General features: G+C 38.5%; 1 protein-coding gene across 2 annotated transcripts in view; it reads left to right on the top strand.

Annotated features, from left to right (window-relative positions):
* The window catches only part of DNAI7 (dynein axonemal intermediate chain 7), a 1,345,687-nt gene that overhangs the window by 453,860 nt on the left and 871,188 nt on the right, over positions 1–20,639 (top strand). For both annotated transcript variants that reach the window (XM_044087675.1, XM_044087676.1), the window contains exon 3: positions 12,611–12,702. In XM_044087675.1, coding sequence (XP_043943610.1) covers positions 12,611–12,702 — 92 coding nt within the window. The remainder of the gene's footprint in view (positions 1–12,610; positions 12,703–20,639) is intronic.

Consider the following 20,639-nt stretch of genomic DNA (forward strand, 5'->3'; position numbering starts at 1 on the left):
CCTAGGGCCGATAGCCTAGTACCAACCTCTGACTGCAATAATAAATACTTCAATAAACCAAGTACAGTTGTCTTATGAACTTAATAATTAATGTAGATGTTCAAGTAGATTCATAGTTGCAGTCCAGCTACTTTCTGACATATGCTACTTCTATCCTCTAGATCAGTATTACATGCACTGTGGGTTAGAGTGGCATCCTAATCCAAATTCTTTATATGTGCTTTTCCTCTCACTTGCCCCCTCCCTGTTTTATCTGTTCCTCCTACCTGGAGATGGAGCTTGGAGACCAGACCTCTGTGTTGGATATGGGAGCCCAGAGAGCTGTTGCCATCTGGTCCACTTGGGCTATGATACTGTGGTCTTTTTAGTCTGCCTTAATCCTGCCAAGAAATATCTGAAGATGTTAATTGCTGAAACACCTTTTACACCACCAACATCCTTGTGTAGTGGTAGGAGACTATTCTACATTTATGATAGGTTCCTAACACAACTGTACTTTATATCGAGTTCCTCATACAACTGTATCTTGTTCAGAAATGCATTATTTAGTAAGTGGAGTAGAATGATGTGCTTGTAATAGATTAATAAAAGATCTAAGCTATCACCTTTTGTAACAGTAGTACTATTTGTCTTGACTAATTTGAGCATCAGAAGTATATACTGAGCACTGATTTTTCTGCAGTTAAGCAGATGTTGTCGAAGTAGGTGATAGCATTTCATGTCTTCTTTCTAACACTTGTTAATTTCTAGCCAGGGTTTATATAATGCTGTGTACTATACTAAAGGTGTATGCAAGTATGAAGTTGTAGAATTTAGTTAAGGTAGCTCTGGTGACTTCATGTATTTGCAGCATTCTAAAACTTTTCAGTTTATTCATGCAATACATTTTGTAGATCTCCCATGTGTGAGGACAGTAATCCAGATATGGTTTCTGATCAGAAACTGAATGTAGAATTGTGAATGTATAGCAAGTTACCAACTATTATTTCTGCTGTATAAGAAAAAATCCTACAGAAAGCTGTCAACATTAAAAATATTTTTCTAAAGATTTTTTTTAAGACCTGGAAGTATGAAGTAAGTAATAAGTTGACAACTAGGATTACCAGTCCAACAAACAAAGGATTCACTGCAACCAAAATAATCACAAATCCACAGTAGTTCAGTGTATCCAACAAGGTTTCAGGCATAAAAAGTCAGATTCTCTTGTAGATAAAACTCTTCTTTAATAAAACACCAGAATAATCACAGGATAAGCGCTTTTGCAACAATGCTTCATCAGATCCTACTACAAAATACAGAAAAAATAACTAGGTATTTAAAGAGCCTGTATCCAATCACATACATAATCATTAATGATGTAATGGTCTAGCTTTGACTGCTGGTTTTAAAGGTATAGTATAATTAAGACCAGGAGGTCTATGTGCCTGCAGAGCTGCTATCCAATTTATCTCCTTATATTCCACTTTGTTGTTCAAATCACCTCTTCTAATGGTATTATGAACAATATCTACCACTGTCAACTTGAAAGAATGGCCCTCATTATCCTTAATATGTTTATAGAGAGCATTTAAATGCCTTTTGTTCCTAATGTCTCCCAAGTGTTGCAAAACCCTCTCTTTAAGCTTCTGAGTGTTCTTCCCTATGTAGAAAGATGTACAATCTACACATGTAGCTAGATATACTTAAGTTCTCAGTCCGACAGTTCGCATATAAGTGAAATGCATATAGCTTATCTGTAACAGGGTGTTTAAACTGCCTGTTCCCAGACATGAAACTGCAAGCTTTACAGCTCCTACAGGGAAAAGTGCCCTCTCTTTTATATTCAACCTAGTTTGTTCACAGTGGGGCTTAAAACACAGGTTCCCTTTTCAGCGAGATGTTATTTTTAAAAATAAATTTCGGCTTAACACCCACCAGTTCATTCATCCTCTCATCTATTTTTAATATAGACCAATTATCTCTAACCACATTACATATAGATTGTATATTACTACTATACTTTAATGCAAAACCACACCTAGGTTTATTTAAATTCTCTTCCTTATCATGCCTCCTATCACATTTAAAATATGGTTTCCCCAAAGTTGTCAATTTCCTCTCCGGTCCAGCTGGTGAATCTGGGAATCTTGAGGCAATGTTACACTGCCCTCCAACTCCAGGAGAACCTCTCTCCTCCTCTTACATGCATCCAACTGCAGACTGAGAGATGCAACCATCACCTAAAACAACACAAAAACCTACTTCATAATCACACAAAAGAGGCTGAGAACACAGAGAGACTCAAAACCTACACAAAGCAAATTCTAAGCCACCTACAAAAACAAACAACCAAACCAATAATCACACAAAAATACATAAAGCACAAAGCCATCAAAGCGTAACAGAAGCAGACCTACAAATCAAACAACCAACCATATACACTTGTACAAGGTAAACCACATCGTCAATAACACTCCCACCAGGCCACCGACTTGAAAACACACTGAGGGACACGATAACAGCCCATCTGGACGTCCTCAGGTCACACATAAAAAAAGACAGGCACACAGGCTCCTACAAGTATGCAGGTGTGAAACAGCAGCACGTCACAGCCCTGGTGAACTGTCAAGCACGAAGGTCACTCAGGTCTGAACAAGGATGCCCAGGAGCTCCAGTAGTATGTGTCCTGGACCTCATGGCCTTGACATGCTGTGCCTGACCCTGAAAGAGAGACATGATGCCACAAGATGAAGAGTAGATATAAAGGTATGTATTCAAGAGGAGTACTGGCCTACCAGAATGATGTCATTAAAGGAAGGCCAGATGCTGCCATTCTATGAAAGCAACGACATGTCACTCGGCTGCTTTGGATATGTGGCTGTCACCCCTGCTACCCCATCAGCTGCTATTCACTTTGAGGCTCTTCCTTTCTCAAAAACCATTGTGGCAAGGCATAGGATACACACCCTAATCCATTGGCTCCAAAAGGGCTAAGAAACTAAGAGGCTTGCTACCAATGCCAGTACTTTTCTGACCTCAATGCACCCTCCAGTAAAAGATTTAGATGCAGAAACTTCGAAACTCTCCTGTGCATGGAAAACGGCCGATACCATGCGGTAAGCACACCAGCACTACCAGGTTAGAAAGGGGATACCAGTATACCCCCAAATCTTGAATACCAACATTCAGGAGTAAAACTCGATATTCATCAAAGGAGATATTATCCATACCAAACTGGCAAGCAGCTACCCACATCAGAGTAACAATCCTTGTGCACTATATAGTGGGTAAACTCACTTCCAGTTTAGTCGGCGCCCTTGACCACCCTCACCCAAAGATATGGAACCCCCACAACAACACCTCCAACACTGGGCTGAAATGAACAAGGAAAATATGAAATTCTCTTGGGTGCTGCAAAATTTGGACCATACTTATAGACCAAAACATAATCTACAACTTCCACTAGCCAACTTACCTAGAATTTATAAACTCATATGCTATAAAACAATACTGGACCACTCCATCCTTCCACAAAAGGGCAAGTGGGATCCTCACTGGTCTGGATACTCCCAACAGAAGACCATACTGGATATTCTCATCCTAAGATCAGATTCCAGTCCAAAACACACCCTTGTTTCTCTCAAAGCCTCCACCCCTGCCCAAAAAACACAGTGAAAAACTTCTAAAAAAACCAAATTTCACACAAATCAAAAGCCCCTGGAAATCAATCTTTATTGGAAAATTGGAAAACAAAACCCAGATTTCAGAATCCTTTTATATGCACATTCTTTAAACACCTTACCTGAGAGGCAGGATCATGATCGATCCCAGCTAAGTGATAAGAAAACTCATCCCAGGAAGGAGAGGCCCTGGACCCGGACCATAGCAAAAACTAAACTATACAATAAAAGGAGGAAGATACCATGATAGAGCAAAGGCTGAAAAAGGAAGGAGGGCAATCCCACAATTGGCAAAAACTACGGGCACTGGAAAAAAAAATCTACCAACCAGAAATGCTCAAAATTTATGCAGGAAAAAAAGCTACCAGGCTTTCTTTATTTAGTGAAGTTGGTCAAACCTTAATGGTAATTCCAGATACAAAAAGACCAAAATCCCAAAAAAATAAAATACACTGAACCCACAGACATTGCCAACATCCTAGCCCACCAGTGCAAGACAAACTCAATCTCAAAACCCAAAAACCCACCATCTATCCATGCAGAGTGCTGAGCACGAGCCAAAAGGATGCCTCAACAAGAAAAGGGCAAGCCAAAAAACACAAAACCCTGGCCCCCATCTAGGCCAGGTCAAGGGCCTGCCCCAAAACTCCAAAAACAGCTAAACCCAACAAACAAAAAACTGCCACCTCTCAGCAGCCATACAGGATATTACATAGAAGCCCGTATGCAGTGGTCAACAGTGGTCCCCCCTCCATCCATAAAGGATCATCCTGAAGCCATAAGCCCAACTTCCATAAGCCAAGGAAAGCTATGGAAAGGATCATCATGGACCTCATAAATAAGACTAAATAAGACCTACAGACACTGGATCTACAACAGCTGGATAAGGCCAGATCCTTAGTCTTTGGGCTGGTTCTTCTGAACCCTCACAACACCAGTTTCAACAGTCACATCAGATGTGGACCCCTGGACCGCATTCCACACAGCCACCAGGACCCTGGAAATACATCGATTTCGGGCCATACCCCAGCTAGCTCACCAATAACAAGCCCCCCTGTAATAGATGGATTGCCAAACTTGGATTAAAAACGACACACAGTAGTACCCCTACATGGCCACATGCTGGAGCCTCCAGTGACAAGTAGTGACCCACAAGAGTCACAAAGGCCACCTCAAAGTCCTGGGACTGGGCCCTCGTATTCTCAGAGGTACAGAGGGGGACGGTGGCTGACACGGCTGACCTGTGGCTGCACAGGATGCAAAATGGGGCACCATTGGGCAGCATCCACCTGACACACTGCAAGGGCAAAATAGGCCTCATAGAACAGACATTAAGCTGCCTCAGAGCCATGGCCTCAAAAAAATGTCAAAAAAACGCCATATCATCATCCCTGGCAAAAAAACATACACCACATATTAGGTGGTAATCCAAGTAGTACAGAAGTAACAATTAAAGGACCTGGACCAAGGGGATTTGGGTCTCTCATTTGACAACCATTGGCCAAAAGTGGTGTGGAAAGAATTCATTATAGTTTCCCTAATCTCATCATGGATTCACATCAGAAACAGGGAGGTCATCGGCTCCTCTTTCATCATGCCCTCATCCCTCCCAAGGTGGTACGCCCCTTTTGGGAGGATGTACCTACCACACACCTGACCACACCAAATACCCCAGAACCAAACACCTCCAAAATCAAATCAAGGGCTCAAACAGATGCCATATGCTGCCTAAGCTGCAAACAGCTCCAGCTCTACTCAGTGGCATTCCGCCTGTTCCCAAGATGTAATGCCTGATGTATGGTGACCATGTCCAACCACAATGGACATGGACATGAAAGTCCAGTCTGTCCCGCTCGATAGACTTGAACCTTTCGAGACCTGATAAACTCCTCTGAAAGGAAATGGGAGGACATGAGGGGAGGATTTCAGAACCCAGAGCTCCTCTCACTCTGGAATAAAATAGGCAGAGTCCCTCAGGTGAGTCTCTCATTGACTCTCTTCAAGAGGAATCTGGATGGGTGGAAGGATCGTGAGGGTTTACCCTGTGTCACACTTCTGTGTCACTGTAGACAGAAGCACAGTATAAAAACCTCGAAAAGGCAAAATAAAAATAAATTGGGTGGCGAAAGCCAAACACATTCTGGCTAGGCTTATAAATGCCCTAGGGCAGATAGCCTAGTATGAACCTATGAACCTATACCTCTCAGGGCATGTACCTCTTGTTGTCTATTATTTAACTCACTTGTGGCATATCCTCTCTGTCTAAATTCTTCACTTAGTGTGTCTACAGCTACCTCATAGTCCATTGCATTTGTGTGTAATCTTGATACATGTAAAAATTGACTGTTTAGAGTGTTACCAAAAATTCTATTGGGGTGCATATTATGCCTACTTAATAGGTTATTTTTTCTACATTCTTTATGGAACATAAGGGAATCACAGCTTCCATCATCATCAAGTTTAACAGTAGTATATAAAAAAATCTGTTTACTCATGTGAACTATGTAGAGTAAATTTAAAACACATGCTGTTACTCTCCATGTATCTGAAGAATTCTTTCAATGAATCTACATCACCCCCCCCCATAAAATAAAAATATATTCAACAAAGTGCTTATAATATAATAAATTAGCCTTATATAAATGTTCAGTAAAAATTACATTGTCCTCCCACTCTGCTAATACAAGGTTGGCATAACTGTTAGCGCAAGGTGTGCCCATAGCCACACCCTGCTGCTGTCAGTATATGCCTTCCCCAAACACAAACACATTATATTTCAAAATCAATTCAATTAAAGTACAAATAACTTGTATTTGCATATTAGTTAAAACATGAAACTTTAAGAATCGATTCAACCCTGTACTCATTGGGTATAATGGTGAACAATGTATTAATATCCAATGTAGCAAACATAACATTCTTTTCTTTCAAATCAAGATTATTAATACAATCTCCTAATGTTTGTAGGAACATCTCTGTATCCTTCAACACTGCTGAAGCTTTATCTAAAAAACTTTTTAATTCCCTTTCCACAAAAATAGATAATGGTTCTGTGACCCGCCCTTTACCAGCCACTACAGGTCTCATTGGTGGTTTAGTAAGTGTTTTATGTATTTTGGGTAATCCATTCAGCGTTGGTATAGTGGGATGCTCCGCCTTCATAAATTCATATAAATCCTGTCCAATCATATAACTTAAAACATATCTTCCAAGATCATCCTTACTTCAGTAATAAACCTTATTCACCTGTTGTCTGGCAATCAGTAAATAAGTATTACTATCACTAAGCATATCTAACATGCTGTTAATGTAATCTTTATAGTTCATAACAACAGTGGCACCATCTTTATCGGTAGAGCATATAGAGATATCAGAATTAGATTTCAGTTCTTTTAAAGCAGCATTCTCTTCATGAGTTATATTATAAAAAGTTTTGTCAAACTTGCCTGTGGTAAAAAGTCCATATAAGTCCCTCTCGCACACCTTCACAAATGCATCTACATTGGCCGGCAATTGTGGGTTAAATAAACTAGGTTTTCTCAAAAGTACCTGTACATCCAGAAGTTCTTCATTATCAAACATTTTTAATGCCACATTCTTGGAAAACTTATGTAGGTATATTAGAACTTCCTTGAACCGTGAACTCCTAGCATGTACAAAAGAAAGTCCCTTGTTCAATACCTGCAATTGCAAGTCAGTCAGTGATACAGACGAAAGGTTGTATACTAGCGTCTGCGTTGTTTCTGCCAATTCTCTGCTGTCCTTCTCTCCCCCGATGGTCTGAACCTCTTTCTCCCTCGACTGGGAGACCAAGTTATTTCTTTGGAGCCCAATAGTTTCAATGGTGCTGGAAGCATGGTGATAAATGCTGGAAAACCCGAGGTCGATGCTACTTGTTGCTCCACTAACCCTTGCTCATGCACCATGGTCTTAGGTCTCGCTCCTTCTCTATTCAGCTGTTCAGCGCCTTGTGAGGTCACTTCCTTATTGCCATTGCTTGTATCTATGGAAACGCCTCCACTTCCTATATGTTCATGTGGAGCCGATAAATGGTCTCCCATCCGTTCTTCATTCTCAATGTTGGAATTACTTTGATCTACTTCATTACTGTTATTATAGGCATTGATGTGAGGCCATACAAATATATGGCCATTTTTAAAGTCTGATCTCTTTCCAATTTCTTTTTCTTATTCAAGGAAAGGCGTTCTTCATAAGCTGCAATACTGATGTAAACATTCTCAATTCTTTCATCTACTATGCCCCCCTTGTACTTAGATGTCAATTCTTGCCTTAATACCACCAATTTATCCAACAATTCTTTCTCACTCAGAACAAAATACTCATTCATAAGCCGTAAGTAATTAAAACTCAGTTCTAAGTTCATGGCTTGCCATTTTCTCAACAATTCTGGAAAAAATATCCCCATAAGTTGGCATCTGTAACATCCTTAACCCTCTTGGCACAACCTTGTAATAGAGGCAGGCTTCAAAGTGTAGGCATTGCCACTGTGCTCTTTTAAGTTTGTACAATGTATTTTCTAGTTCTTTCAAAGTAATTTGAAAACTGTCCATATCAATATCATCATTTAGGGTGTCACTCGTACCTGTTGAATTAATTAAAGCTGTAGTGAAAAGTGGGTTCTTCTCCACATATACAAGCCGTTCAAATCGACCCATAGCTACAGTTCCATTCACATTGGTTAATTCAGAATTATTGCCTTCTGCCATGTTTCATTGTATGGAAAAAACAAAAACAGCAACTAGGATTACCAGTCCAATGAACAAAGGATTCACTGCAACCAAAATAATCACAAATCCACAGTAGTTCAGTATGTCCAACAAGGTTTCAGGCATAAAAAGTCAGATTCTCTTGTAGATAAAACTCTTCTTTAATAAAACACCAGAATAATCACAGGATAAGCGCTTTCAGAACAATGCTTCATCAGATCCTACTACAAAAAAACAGGAAAAAAATAACTAGGTATTTAAAGAGCCTGTATCCAATCACATACATAATCATTAATGATGTAATGGTCTAGCTTTGAGTGCTGGTTTTAAAGGTATAGTATAATTAAGACCAGGAGGTCTATGTGCCTGCAGAGCTGCTATCCAATTAATCTCCTTATATTCCACTTTGTTGTGCAAATCCTGTAATGTTATTATGAGCAATATCTACCACTGTAAACTTGAAAGAATGGCCCTCATTATCCTTAATATGTTTATAGAGATCATTTAAATGGCTTTTGCTCCTAATATCCCCCAGGTGTTGCAAAACCCTCTCTTTAAGCTTCTGAGTGGTCTTCCCTATGTAGAAAGATGTACAATCTACACATGTAGCTAGATACACTAAGTTCTCAGTCCGACAGTTCGCATATAAGCTAAATTCATATAGCTTATCTGTAACAGGGTGTTTAAACTGTCTATTCCCAGACATGAAACTGCAAGCTTTACAGCTCCTACAGGGAAAAATGCCCTATCTTATATTTAACCTAGTTTGTTCACAGAAAGAATTTGTCAGATATATGGAGAGTAACAGCATGTGTTTTAAATTTACTCTACATAGTTCACATGAGAAAATAGATTTTTTAGATACTACTGGTAAACTTAATGATGATGGAAGTTGTGATTCCCTTATGTTCCATAAAGAATGTAGAAAACATAACCTATTAAGTAGGCATAGTATGCACTCCAATAGAATTTTTGGTAGCATTCTAAAGAGTGAATTTTTACGTGTATCGAGATCACACACAAATGCAATGGACTATGAGGTAGCTGTAGATACACTAAGTGAAGAATTTAGACATAGAGGATATGCCACAAGTGAGTTGAATAATAGATAACAAGAGGTACATGCCATGAGAGGTACAGAGGGGAAACCATATTTTAAATGTGATAGGAGGCATGAAAAGGAAGGGAATTTAAATAAACCTAGGTGTGGTTTTGCATTAAAGTATAGTAGTAATATACAATCTGTATGTAATGCGGTTAGAAATAACTGGTCTATATTAAAAATAGATGAGAGGATGAATGAACTGGTGGGTGTTAAGCCGAAATTTATTTTTAAAAATAACATCTCGCTGAAAAGGGAGCTGTGTTATAAACTCCACTGTGAACAAACTAGGTTGAATATAAAAGAGAGGGCACTTTTCCCTGTAGGAGCTGTAAAGCTTGCAGTTTCATGTCTGGGAATAGACAGTTTAAACACCCTGTTACAGATAAGCTATATGAATTTTGCTTATATGCGAACTGTCGGACTGAGAACTTAGTGTATCTAGCTACATGTGTAGATTGTACATCTTTCTACATAGGGAAGACCACTCAGAAGCTTAAAGAGAGGGTTTTGCAACACTTGGGAGATATTAGGAACAAAAGGCATTTAAATGCTCTCTATAAACATATTAAGGATAATGAGGGCCAGTCTTTCAAGTTTACAGTGGTAGATATTGTTCATAATACCATTAGAAGAGGTGATTTGAACAACAAAGTGGAATATAAGGAGATTAATTGGATAGCAGCTCTGCAGACACATAGACCTCCTGGTCTTAATTATACTATACCTTTAAAACCAGCACTCAAAGCTAGACCATTACATCATTAATGATTATGTATGTGATTGGATACAGGCTCTTTAAATACCTAGTTATTTTTCCTGTTTTTTGTAGTAGGATCTGATGAAGCATTGTTGCGAAAGTGCTTATCCTGTGATTATTCTGGTGTTTTATTAAAGAAGAGTTTTATCTACAAGAGAATCTGACTTTTTATTCCTGAAACCTTGTTGGATACACTGAACTACTATGGATTTAAGTTGTTGTTGTGTCTTTCAGCTTTTCCCGGTTAGGGGTCGCCACAGCGGAACTCCGGTCCACTAATGATTGGCAGTAGACTTTTACGTGCCGACTTGCTGGGCCTGATGCACAACCTTCAATGAAGGAAAGTCCATTCACGCATGTCGCCACACAGAAGACGCTCTAATTGAGAATCGAACGGGGCAATGTCTTACTGTGAGGCGACAACGCTACTGCAGCACCACCACCGCAGTAAGTCAAAATTTAAAATTCTTCATGTATCCTTTAGAGTTTTTTATGTACTTAAAATATTCTGACCACCAAACTTGTTAAATTTCAGTGACTGAATCCCCCTCATTTTTGAGATTATTGATATATTGATATGTTGTTGTTAATCTTTAGCTCATGCTAACTACCTGTGCAAGTATATGTAATGTGGAGCTCTTCTCATTGTGCCTCTGCTAAAACAGGGCTTTGTACAAAGGCGAATAAATAAATAAGAAAGTATGACAGTTATTTATTTATGTATGTATTGCACTTGTTTACCAGGATGGTCCAACTGGATCAGTAAAACCCCTTTTCAGTGAAGGCCTGGGAAGAAAAGCTCCGCAGAAGAAAAATACAAACAGTTAAGAATGTATAATTATTACATTTATTTTAAACATCTGAAAAAATTATCAAATACAGGATGTACACGATTTTAAGTAGGATACAGTAGATTTAGACATTTCCAAAAACAGATGTGTAAGGAATGAAAAAAATTCTGGTAGAAATGGTGGAAGGAAGAAACAGAATGGGCACTGCAGACAGTATATATACTACTATACAGAAACTGATATACTGATTCAGAGCTGAGGAAGTAGGAAGTCTGATTCATAGAGTACAAAGTGAATTAGTGTAGAACTGTTTTTGATGAAATAGGGTAAGAGAAAAAAGGTGTATGGTTAGGTTAGCCAGGAGTTGAGAGTTCCCCATTTTGGCCAGTTAGGAGGACAATGAGATGTTGCTGGTAGACTTATTGGATTTGGTAATGGTTAGAAGTAGTTTGTGGAGTAAAGTAGTCTGGTTGGGGAATATTGTTGAAAGATTTTGCTGAGGGTGTGGCATTTCTTTGGTTTATGTATAAGATTGGAAGGGTATGGTGGTCAGTTGTGAGAGGGGCAGAGAGTGTGCTAGCTCTAGCCAGCTGAGCTTCTTAAGTGCATAGCAGTGGCAGTCTTTATGGATCATATTGGCCACATATTTTACAACTGTTTTATAGCATTGCTGTTCTAGATTAGATTGGATGTATAGCAGGTTGACCAGAATGGGGGCAGCGTAAACAAGAGTAGGGAGAAGGAAAGCTGTGAGAGGTGCCTAAGATAAGCCAGATTTGTAAAGATCTGAGAGATATTCCAATTCCATAGCTGCTTTAGCCTTGTTTGGAAATAGGTCCCAAGACTGACAACAAAAGGAGAATCCTTTCCGCTTGACAATGTTTTTCTTTGCATAGTCAGACAAGTAAGGTTACATTTTTTGACTATTTATGTTTTAAGGTGCTTGCTTTCTGGTGTTGACACATCATGGTTTAACTGCATAATTTTTTAAAGCTTTAAACACAGGAGTGCAGAAGCTGTGGTAACACTAGGGCATATGGTCTCAGGGTCAAACTGATTCAGAAGTCATCTGTGAAAATATCATTACATCTATATTCTGTTTGTTTTCTGGGGTGGGGTGGGTACTTATTTAGCCATTTGAAAGCCAGTTTAGCTATGGCAACAGCAAATTCCAGCTCCCTTATAATGAAGTTATGCTGTGCATATAAAACAGAGAAGTAAAAGACTGTTATTCAGAATGTTTAATAGTGTATTATACTTCATAAAATGGAAGAATTTTATTGGATGGCCCTCTGTCACATTACTTACAGATGATTGTGAGTTGGGGAGGAAATAACAGATACTGCATATGTAAAATAACTGTTAACACACGCTTGCAATGTAAAATGCCGGTATATTGTAATGATAATTGTACCTTTAATAGAGGACATTAGAAAATATTTAGTGTGGTGGGGGTACTCAGATTTATGCACTTATTTTGTACATTAAAAGAAAAAAAGAACAAAAAATGTCATGTGTGCCTAGCAAGTATGTACAGTGATTTCTAAAAATTAACTCTACCATTTTGACAGAGGAAGCTCGACTGAAAGCTGAACAGGAGGAAGCTGAAAGACTAGAAAGACAGCAACGAGAAAAGGAAGCAAGAGAAAGGCTTGAGGCAAAGGTATGTGTTTATTTCTTGAAAACAAATTCTGGAAACTGAACTCAGCAACACTGAAAAAGGTTTGGTTGTGTTTTTTAACAACAAAATCTATGTGGTCACACATCCTGTACTACTACTACTTCTTTCAGCTGCTCCCATTAGGGTTCACTACAGCAGATCAACTGTATCCATTTCTTCCTGTCCTCTGCATCTTGCTCTGTCACACCAACCACCTGCATGTCCTCTCTCACCACATCCATCAAAGTTCTGACCCTCACTATCACAGTCCTAGCCTTTACCTGCCTTCGGGCATGCCTTCCCCCTCTTCTCCTCCTTCAGCCAACAGTAGCCCAATTTCCACCAGCACTCTGTTGGCCAACAATACTGGTGGCAGTCGTTGTTAACCCGAGCCTCGACCGATCCGGTATTTATATCTGTACTGTTGTCTGCATGTATGATTTGGCAAAATTTTACACCGGATGCCCTTCTTGACACAACCCTCCCCATTTATCCGGGCTTGGGACCAGCACAAAGAAATGCACTGGCTTGTGCATCCCCAGTGGCTGGGTTCACACATCCTGTACTGCCATTCTAAATTCACTATTTACCTTTCTCCTCTCACAAATTGTCAACTGGCACCCTGAGCTGTTCCCAGACAAGGGCCTCTCTCCCTGTCTCAAAGCTGAGGACTAAAAAAAAGCTTTCGGAAGTTGAAAATCAAGAAAAACAATGATCTGCAAAAGTAATAAGTAGATGTACTGGAACTGTAACAAAGAGCTTGTACAAGCTCTTTGCTACAGTTACTAAATACTAAACACATTTATTTAAGCATTCCCAATAGCAGCTGCTTAAATGAATCTCGTTACTGACTCATGCATGATCAGCAACTCTGCAACACTGTCAGTCATACCCCCTAACAGCTTGCACTCAAGGCATTCACCCCTTCACCTCACTCTAGTTATGGTACTGGGGAATAAACTGGGATAAGATCTGTCATGCCAACATGCCCTATTTGTTGATAAAGATTGAGGTCCTTTGTACAAGTGTTTGAGAAACCATTGGTTGTGTGAAGTCTGAGTCTAAAGGAAACTTTCATGGCCCCAAAGACCTCACTTAGATAACTGTGGAGGAGTCTAAAGAGAACAGAATGCAGACAGAGGTTGGCCAGTTAGTTTGTATAACTAAGCAACTTGAGAACTTTACCTTTTTTGTTAGGAACCTTTGAGGGCCTTCCAGCTGAGTGATATGTTTTGACAAGTACATACCTATGGGGCAGATAAGAGATGGGTGCAGTGGAAATTAGTCTTTAGTTTTGGATGAAATGTCCTTGATTATTAGTTGGGCTAGATGGAAGGGTTTTTCTGACTGTGGTGGGGACATGATGATTAAAGGACAGGGAGTCATCCACAAGGATGTCTGGGTCTCTCTGACATTGGCATTCTTAATGGGTTTACCACCTTTGTAGTATGGTGAGGTATTTGTTTTACCAATGTGGACTGTGTTATATTTTATGGCATTCAGTTTGAGGCCTTTGTCCTTGCACCAGTTGTTAACATAGTTCAGCCCAGCCTAGAGTACCTTCATGTCAGTGGGTTTTGAATAACTACCTCTAATTTTCATTTGTCAGTTAATTCTGTTGTTGATTTACTCAACAGTATATACAATAAAAATCCATTCCATTTTAAAAACTTTGACATTAACCTTATAGTCCTTTTTGCTGGGGGTGAGCAGGCTCCTGCTAAACCCAACCATCAAAAATAAATGAGACGATATTCCCAAAATGTCTCTTTAATCCAGGCTGTTCAAATACTCAGTTTAAGAGCTTTTTTATGAAGAGCTTGGATTGAAGTGAAATTTTAGGAACATTGTTTCAGTTGTTTTTGATAGTTACTTCTCACTTTTATAACTGGGGGAGATGTTTTGCTCTCATGGTTAATTTGCCCTACTAAGCATACAACCTAATTTTGCACATTGTATTGTTGTCAGAGAATACAACAATTTGATTCATGCTAGTTGAATGTATATAAAAGATAACCCAGTATAGACTGACCTTTGTAGGGTTTTCTCAGGGATGCACATTATTTGCCTTTCATCTTAGTCATGCCCGGAGTTGTTGCAGTCATTATACACTAGTATAGTCTAGTAGCCTATGAAGTGAGCTATGATTTCCAAACCCCCTTTCATCTATTAGTACATACTGGTGTAAGCTTTTATTGAATAAAATGATAGAGAGTTAACCATAGACGACATATCATGTTTAATGATAGCTAACATGAACATACAATGGCTGGCTTCCTTTCTGCATGCTGGTGATTTTGTCAGAGACTTTTTGTGGGATTTATGCCTGTGATCAGGTGCTCTCCTGGGAACTTTTAGGTGCATCTGCCTCAATAGTAGTGAATAATACATAGTCAAAGCTATGCCTGGAGAACACTAAACAACTATATATCTATCAAAATGAATTGTTGGGAATTTTTTTGATAATTTTGGCTCTGCATTAAACTTTAAATTTCTTTCCTTATCAGACTTAAAAGTTCTTCTGCAGGAATGTAAAATATCTTTTTGACCTAAGCAACTTCAAGACATGACATTTGATACATGTGGATACTATTGTCAGCATTGCAAAGACACCACATTTAAGAATTTTATTAAACTATATAGTGGTAGCATACTGAACAGTGATAGAAAGTTATTAAATTTGCTAAGTAACAAAAAACATGGAATTAGTGTGTAGTTTCATGTTATGACTATAAAGTATGAGATAATTGTTAATAGAGTACCATCTGTTATATTAAACACTTAAGTTCTCATTTGTACTATTGCCTCATTGAAATGTGTTTGTCTGTTATAGTAAACACAACTTCTTCTCATTTGTACTATTGCCTCATTGAAATGTATTTGTATGTGAATATATATATATATATATATATATATATATATATGAATAAATATATATATATATATATATATATATATATATCTATATATATACACATATATATATGTGTGTATATATAATCTATATGAGATGCAGTCAGTACCTTAACTAACAAAACACACACTATTGATTTAAACATATCTGTATAATTTACAGAACTCAAAAATGTTTATATGGTTAACACCGAATACAAAACTGATTAATTATAGAGTTAAGTGATTAAAAAAGGTACTTTTTTCAAATAAAAAGCTATGAAGCATCTGAGATGCAAATTTACAGTGATTGCCACTCAGCTCTTTTAATGGGAGATTTCTTGAATGTACGTAGTGGTACAAGTTTTGAGATTCAGATGCAGTGAAAATTAGCACTTGCTGTCAGTGCTGCAGATAGTTTGTGTGTAGCAACATTAATCAGTTCCCCCATTTTGTATGCTGTTCTCAAGTGATTCAGAAGCATTTATTTCAGATAATATAATAATAAAATGACCTGAACCTCTTGGCTATCTTTTAGATTGTGTGAGAAGTAGTGATGTAGTGGACTTAATTTAATCATCATGTGAAACCGCACAAATATGTATGTCATCATTTATAAACTCACTGTCATTGTTTCATGCTGTTACATCAGCAGAAGTTTTTATTTCATTCAGCAGCATTTCTTTATACATTTTGGTTTGATGATATGCCTTGTACTAATTATGCTTATAAAAATGTCATCAGTATCAGAAAATGCTGAGGCTGTCTCAGTAGGTGGTGCAGTTTCACACGGTGTCAGGGATAAAGTTAAGTTGGCAACAACATAGCTATTTAGCCTTTCAGGTATAACATAGTACTGTAGCACCTGCCATAAGTAAGTCAGGTAAACCCTTTGAAGAGCTGCATGCATTTCAAAATCTAGTAATTTTTCAGCAATTTTTCTCAATGACTCTGTAAAGGGCATTTGCCATTGTAGCAAATCTGTTTATGCTGAGGCACTAAATACATTTTTGAGTATTCTATAGCCCATATTTCTGTTAGTTAGAAGATTAGGTAGAACGGGTGATGTTATGTTGAGTAAAGTGCCTATAAATCCATTTCCAGATTGCACTTTAATCCTTTTTTTATTTCTACACAGGACTCATATTTTATTGTATTATTTTTACAATACGATGCTGTGGGATCTCTTTAGCCTCTTAATCTGTTGTGTATTTAGTGACATAATACCTTTGAGTGCTACTTCATTATAGTAGCTATCAGATCATCAGAGGCAGAACAGAGTGTAGCTTTCCTTTTCTGTGTTGGTCCCTCCAACAACAGCTTAAACACTGCATAGTTCCTTTTCAGAAATGCTGACATGTCAAACTGTTATCAGCATCTGATTATGATAAGTCTAATCATACAACTCTTATTGTAGTGTTGGCTATTACTTTCTCAAGGCCTGCCTTTTCATTTTCATAAAGAGCTACTAATAACAAACGAGTCCTTAAATGGTATACTTAGACATTGTAGCTTTTAGGTCTACTAAGAGTTAGTCTTGGGCTTGTGGATTATATCTTCAAATGCTTCAAGAATGCGGTATGTTTATGTAATTACTTCTGGTTTATCTCTGAAATTTTTTAAGTAATGCAGTATAATTGATATTGAGTTTAATGGGTCAACAGTTTTTCCTTTAATGATATTTATGTGATGGTTGTACTGCATAAATATTTTTATATTTCAGTGTTTTCAGAAGCTGATTCCATGTGATCATCTGTCTATAAAATATTTATGTTGCTTATGGGACGTAAGTCATCATCTTTTAGTATGCCTAGGATTCCTTCAACAATGTTTATCATGGAAAATCATTGTTCTTGAAGATTTGTGTACAATGGCTGCCAGAATCCATAACATCACACTGCATTTTTAGGAAGTTTTGTTTTTGTTAAAGCACTGAACACTGTCTCTAGCAGACTGTCATTGTTTTGGTTCGCTCAGGCCTTATTGTTACTGTCTCAGCCTCCCCATCCCCCATGTCCTTGCCAGGTCTACCAGCTATTCTCCTACCCCCGGCTTAATCCGGTATTGCTGGGGCAATTCATGGATCCTAGGGGCATTCTGGGAGCTTGTCTATACTTCCATTTTGAAGGGAGTTTGTTTATATCCTACCCACTCCCTTTCCCCACCCTTTACACTCACTGATTGCATCCAAGAACAACTCCCCTCTTTAAACTATGCCTCCCCTTAGGAATCATATCAACAAATGCCCTCCCACTCAGGATGGACATGCCCATGCCTTCCTTGTTGCTCTGTCAAGTCACCCGAGCTGCTAATCAAACCCAGGTTGGCTGTGCTGTAGAGATGGCTTTATCTCAGTCTACTCCACTGGAGAGGCCTCACTAGCAGATTCTTAGTAAAGTAGCCCATCCAAAAGTTTGGTAGATCAGCTGCAATTTAAGAAAAGGGGTGTTCCATTTATACATCCATGCCAGAATCAGAAACTTTAGTGTAGTGTCTTAAAGTCTTCCTTTAATACCCTTTTGTTATAATGATACCTAAATTTTTTTTTTTTTTTCAGTAGTGATACTTTTCTTATTGAACACATTTTTTAAGATCTGCATTAACCAACTATATTCCAGGACTCTTTTTAAACTCCAGTCCTGAATAACATACCCAGCTATGTACTTTGGATAGTTATAATTAACCTTTTCACTGTTTTCAACATTGTTTCATACATATTTTTCCACTCTTTAGTTTGTATAGTCTTGGGACTGCCCAATACCAACTCTGTAATGTAGTTATGGACTGGAAGCTCACTGGTCAAATCACTCAAGTAATCACCCTTTTGGGATTGCAGTCATTAAGCATGCTGACAAATGTGACAGAATCTGTATCATGGTAGAGGCAGCATTCATGAAGTTGCTTGAGCACATAGTATAACTGAAGACTGTCAAATGCAGAAGTAAAAGATGCTGTTATAACACTGATGGTGGTTAACAGCATAACTCAACTGTACTGAAAAGTGTTATAATAATAAAATATTCACTTGTTATATTATACCAGTCTTTGAAAAGATAATGGTAAAGCTCTTCTGGACTAGTAATGAGGGATGGATTTAACACATTCAGATGCCGAAATATTTCCCCATAGGGAATTCAAAAATAGTTTTGGAATGTGTCTATATTATGTTTACAGCATCTAAAACAATGCCTGCCTTAGCATAATACTGCCAAGTGTACGCTTTACATTTAATGCAGTTAAGTATTCCAGGACAGATATCCTGAAGCTTCATGTTTTTCATTGAGGTATAGTTTAAAGGTCTCTGAAAACATTGTCTGATTCATTATGCTTCATGCAGTTCTACTTAACACCATGTATTCTTTAAGGCATTTTAATCAACAGTATCACATGGTCGATCTGTTGTGTTGTCTCACCGCATGTAAGACATAAGCATTATTTTGCCAGCTATCCTGCAAAGTAAAATAGGTAGAAGGAGATGTCATGGTGGATAGATTTTGGCTTTGATAAGATCAAAATGATGTCTCATATTTACAAAATCATTATATATAACCTTTGGGGTCTATATCACAACATCGAATGGTGATAAGTTCGAATGCCGTTTGTTCGAACTGAAAAGTCCAAAAGCCCTAAAATGTGAATTAACGGAACATCGATTTTTTTCCCCAGGGAAACGGTGGGCCGTCTTCGGGACTTTGCTATTTCCCCCACTGCAGTGCGATCTCGGAGATGGTATATTTAAGTGGGGGGGGGGTGTTGGGAGGTGTGGGGAGCGAAGCCCCTCACTTCAGTTTGTTTTAATGTTGTGATTTTTTTTTTCATGGAGCAGCGATTTTTTTTCCCCTAGGAAAAAAATCGTTGTTCCGTGAGTTCGCTTTTTAGGGTTTTCAGACTTTTTGGTTCAAACAAAGGGCATTCGAACTTATCATCATTTGATGTGGTGATTTAGACCCAACCTTTGGGTGTCCTGTATTGTATGCCTTTCTGTTGTTCACATAGTAGTATAAACTGTTGAAAATGTAATAACAGAGTTTCGTGTTTTTACTTTAAAACTTCAAAACACCTGTGCGTGCATTGTTAAAGCTGTATTGCACAACCTCAAAAGCTGTCAGTAACATTGAAACAACTGGGACAGCTTAAAACAAATGTCTTTTGCAGGGGGTTGTAAGCCCCTCTGCATCCTCCAAATAGGTAAGCCTCCCACCCTTGATCTTCCATATAACAACTTTACTGTTACAATACACTGTGGAAAGAAGAACGTCCCCAAACACAGCAAAAACTGTTTTGACCAAACCCTTTTGTTTCACTCTTAAATGACTGAGCAGTTGATTTTCTTGATTAACAACATTGAAAACACTTGGAGAAGTCAATTTTCTCACCAGATTGAATGTTATAATATAGGCAAAATACATTTGTGTGCCCACTGCACAGGAAGTCCTTTGGATCATGGGGACTGGAAAACTAGAGGTCAAAAAAGGCCTGCAGAAGAATTTTTTTGTCCCCTCTGTCTGACAGTCGTAAGCTCCCTCTTGGTTATTTGGCCCATTCATTCCCCATCACCAAGGTGAGAGTTGAATGGCAGAGATGTTCTTTTAGATGGCCATTGGGATGGTTTGAGATTATCTGTTTTTACAGCCCCATCTTTTATACATCATCATCAACATACTGAAGAAGACTGCACAATGGTCTGACTGTAAAGGACATTCCCTCAATTCTACCTGACTGTGAATGACATTTCCTAAATTCTACAAGGGACATTCTTTCCGAGCAGCCCTGCCCCTTCCCCAAAGAACAAGTGATGGATCCTCAATCTCCACCAGGGAAATCATATTACTCTGTGTGCCTTGAGTGCATAAAAACCTCCCTATCTACAAGAAAAGGTGAGAGGGACAGGGACACTCACTGTTATCCTACCTGCCTACATTTCCAGTGCTGAGGATGCTAATTAAATGCCAGTCATGTGAGTCACAGTCAAGGTTCCATGCCATTGTGTCACAGAGCCAGGCACCGACAGGAGTGGCTTGTTACACACTATCTGTTTCTACTCTTAT

This window comes from Protopterus annectens, chromosome 11.part0, assembly GCF_019279795.1.
Source record: "Protopterus annectens isolate FY-2018-M chromosome 11.part0, PAN1.0, whole genome shotgun sequence".
Classification (NCBI taxonomy): Eukaryota; Metazoa; Chordata; order Ceratodontiformes; family Protopteridae; genus Protopterus; species Protopterus annectens.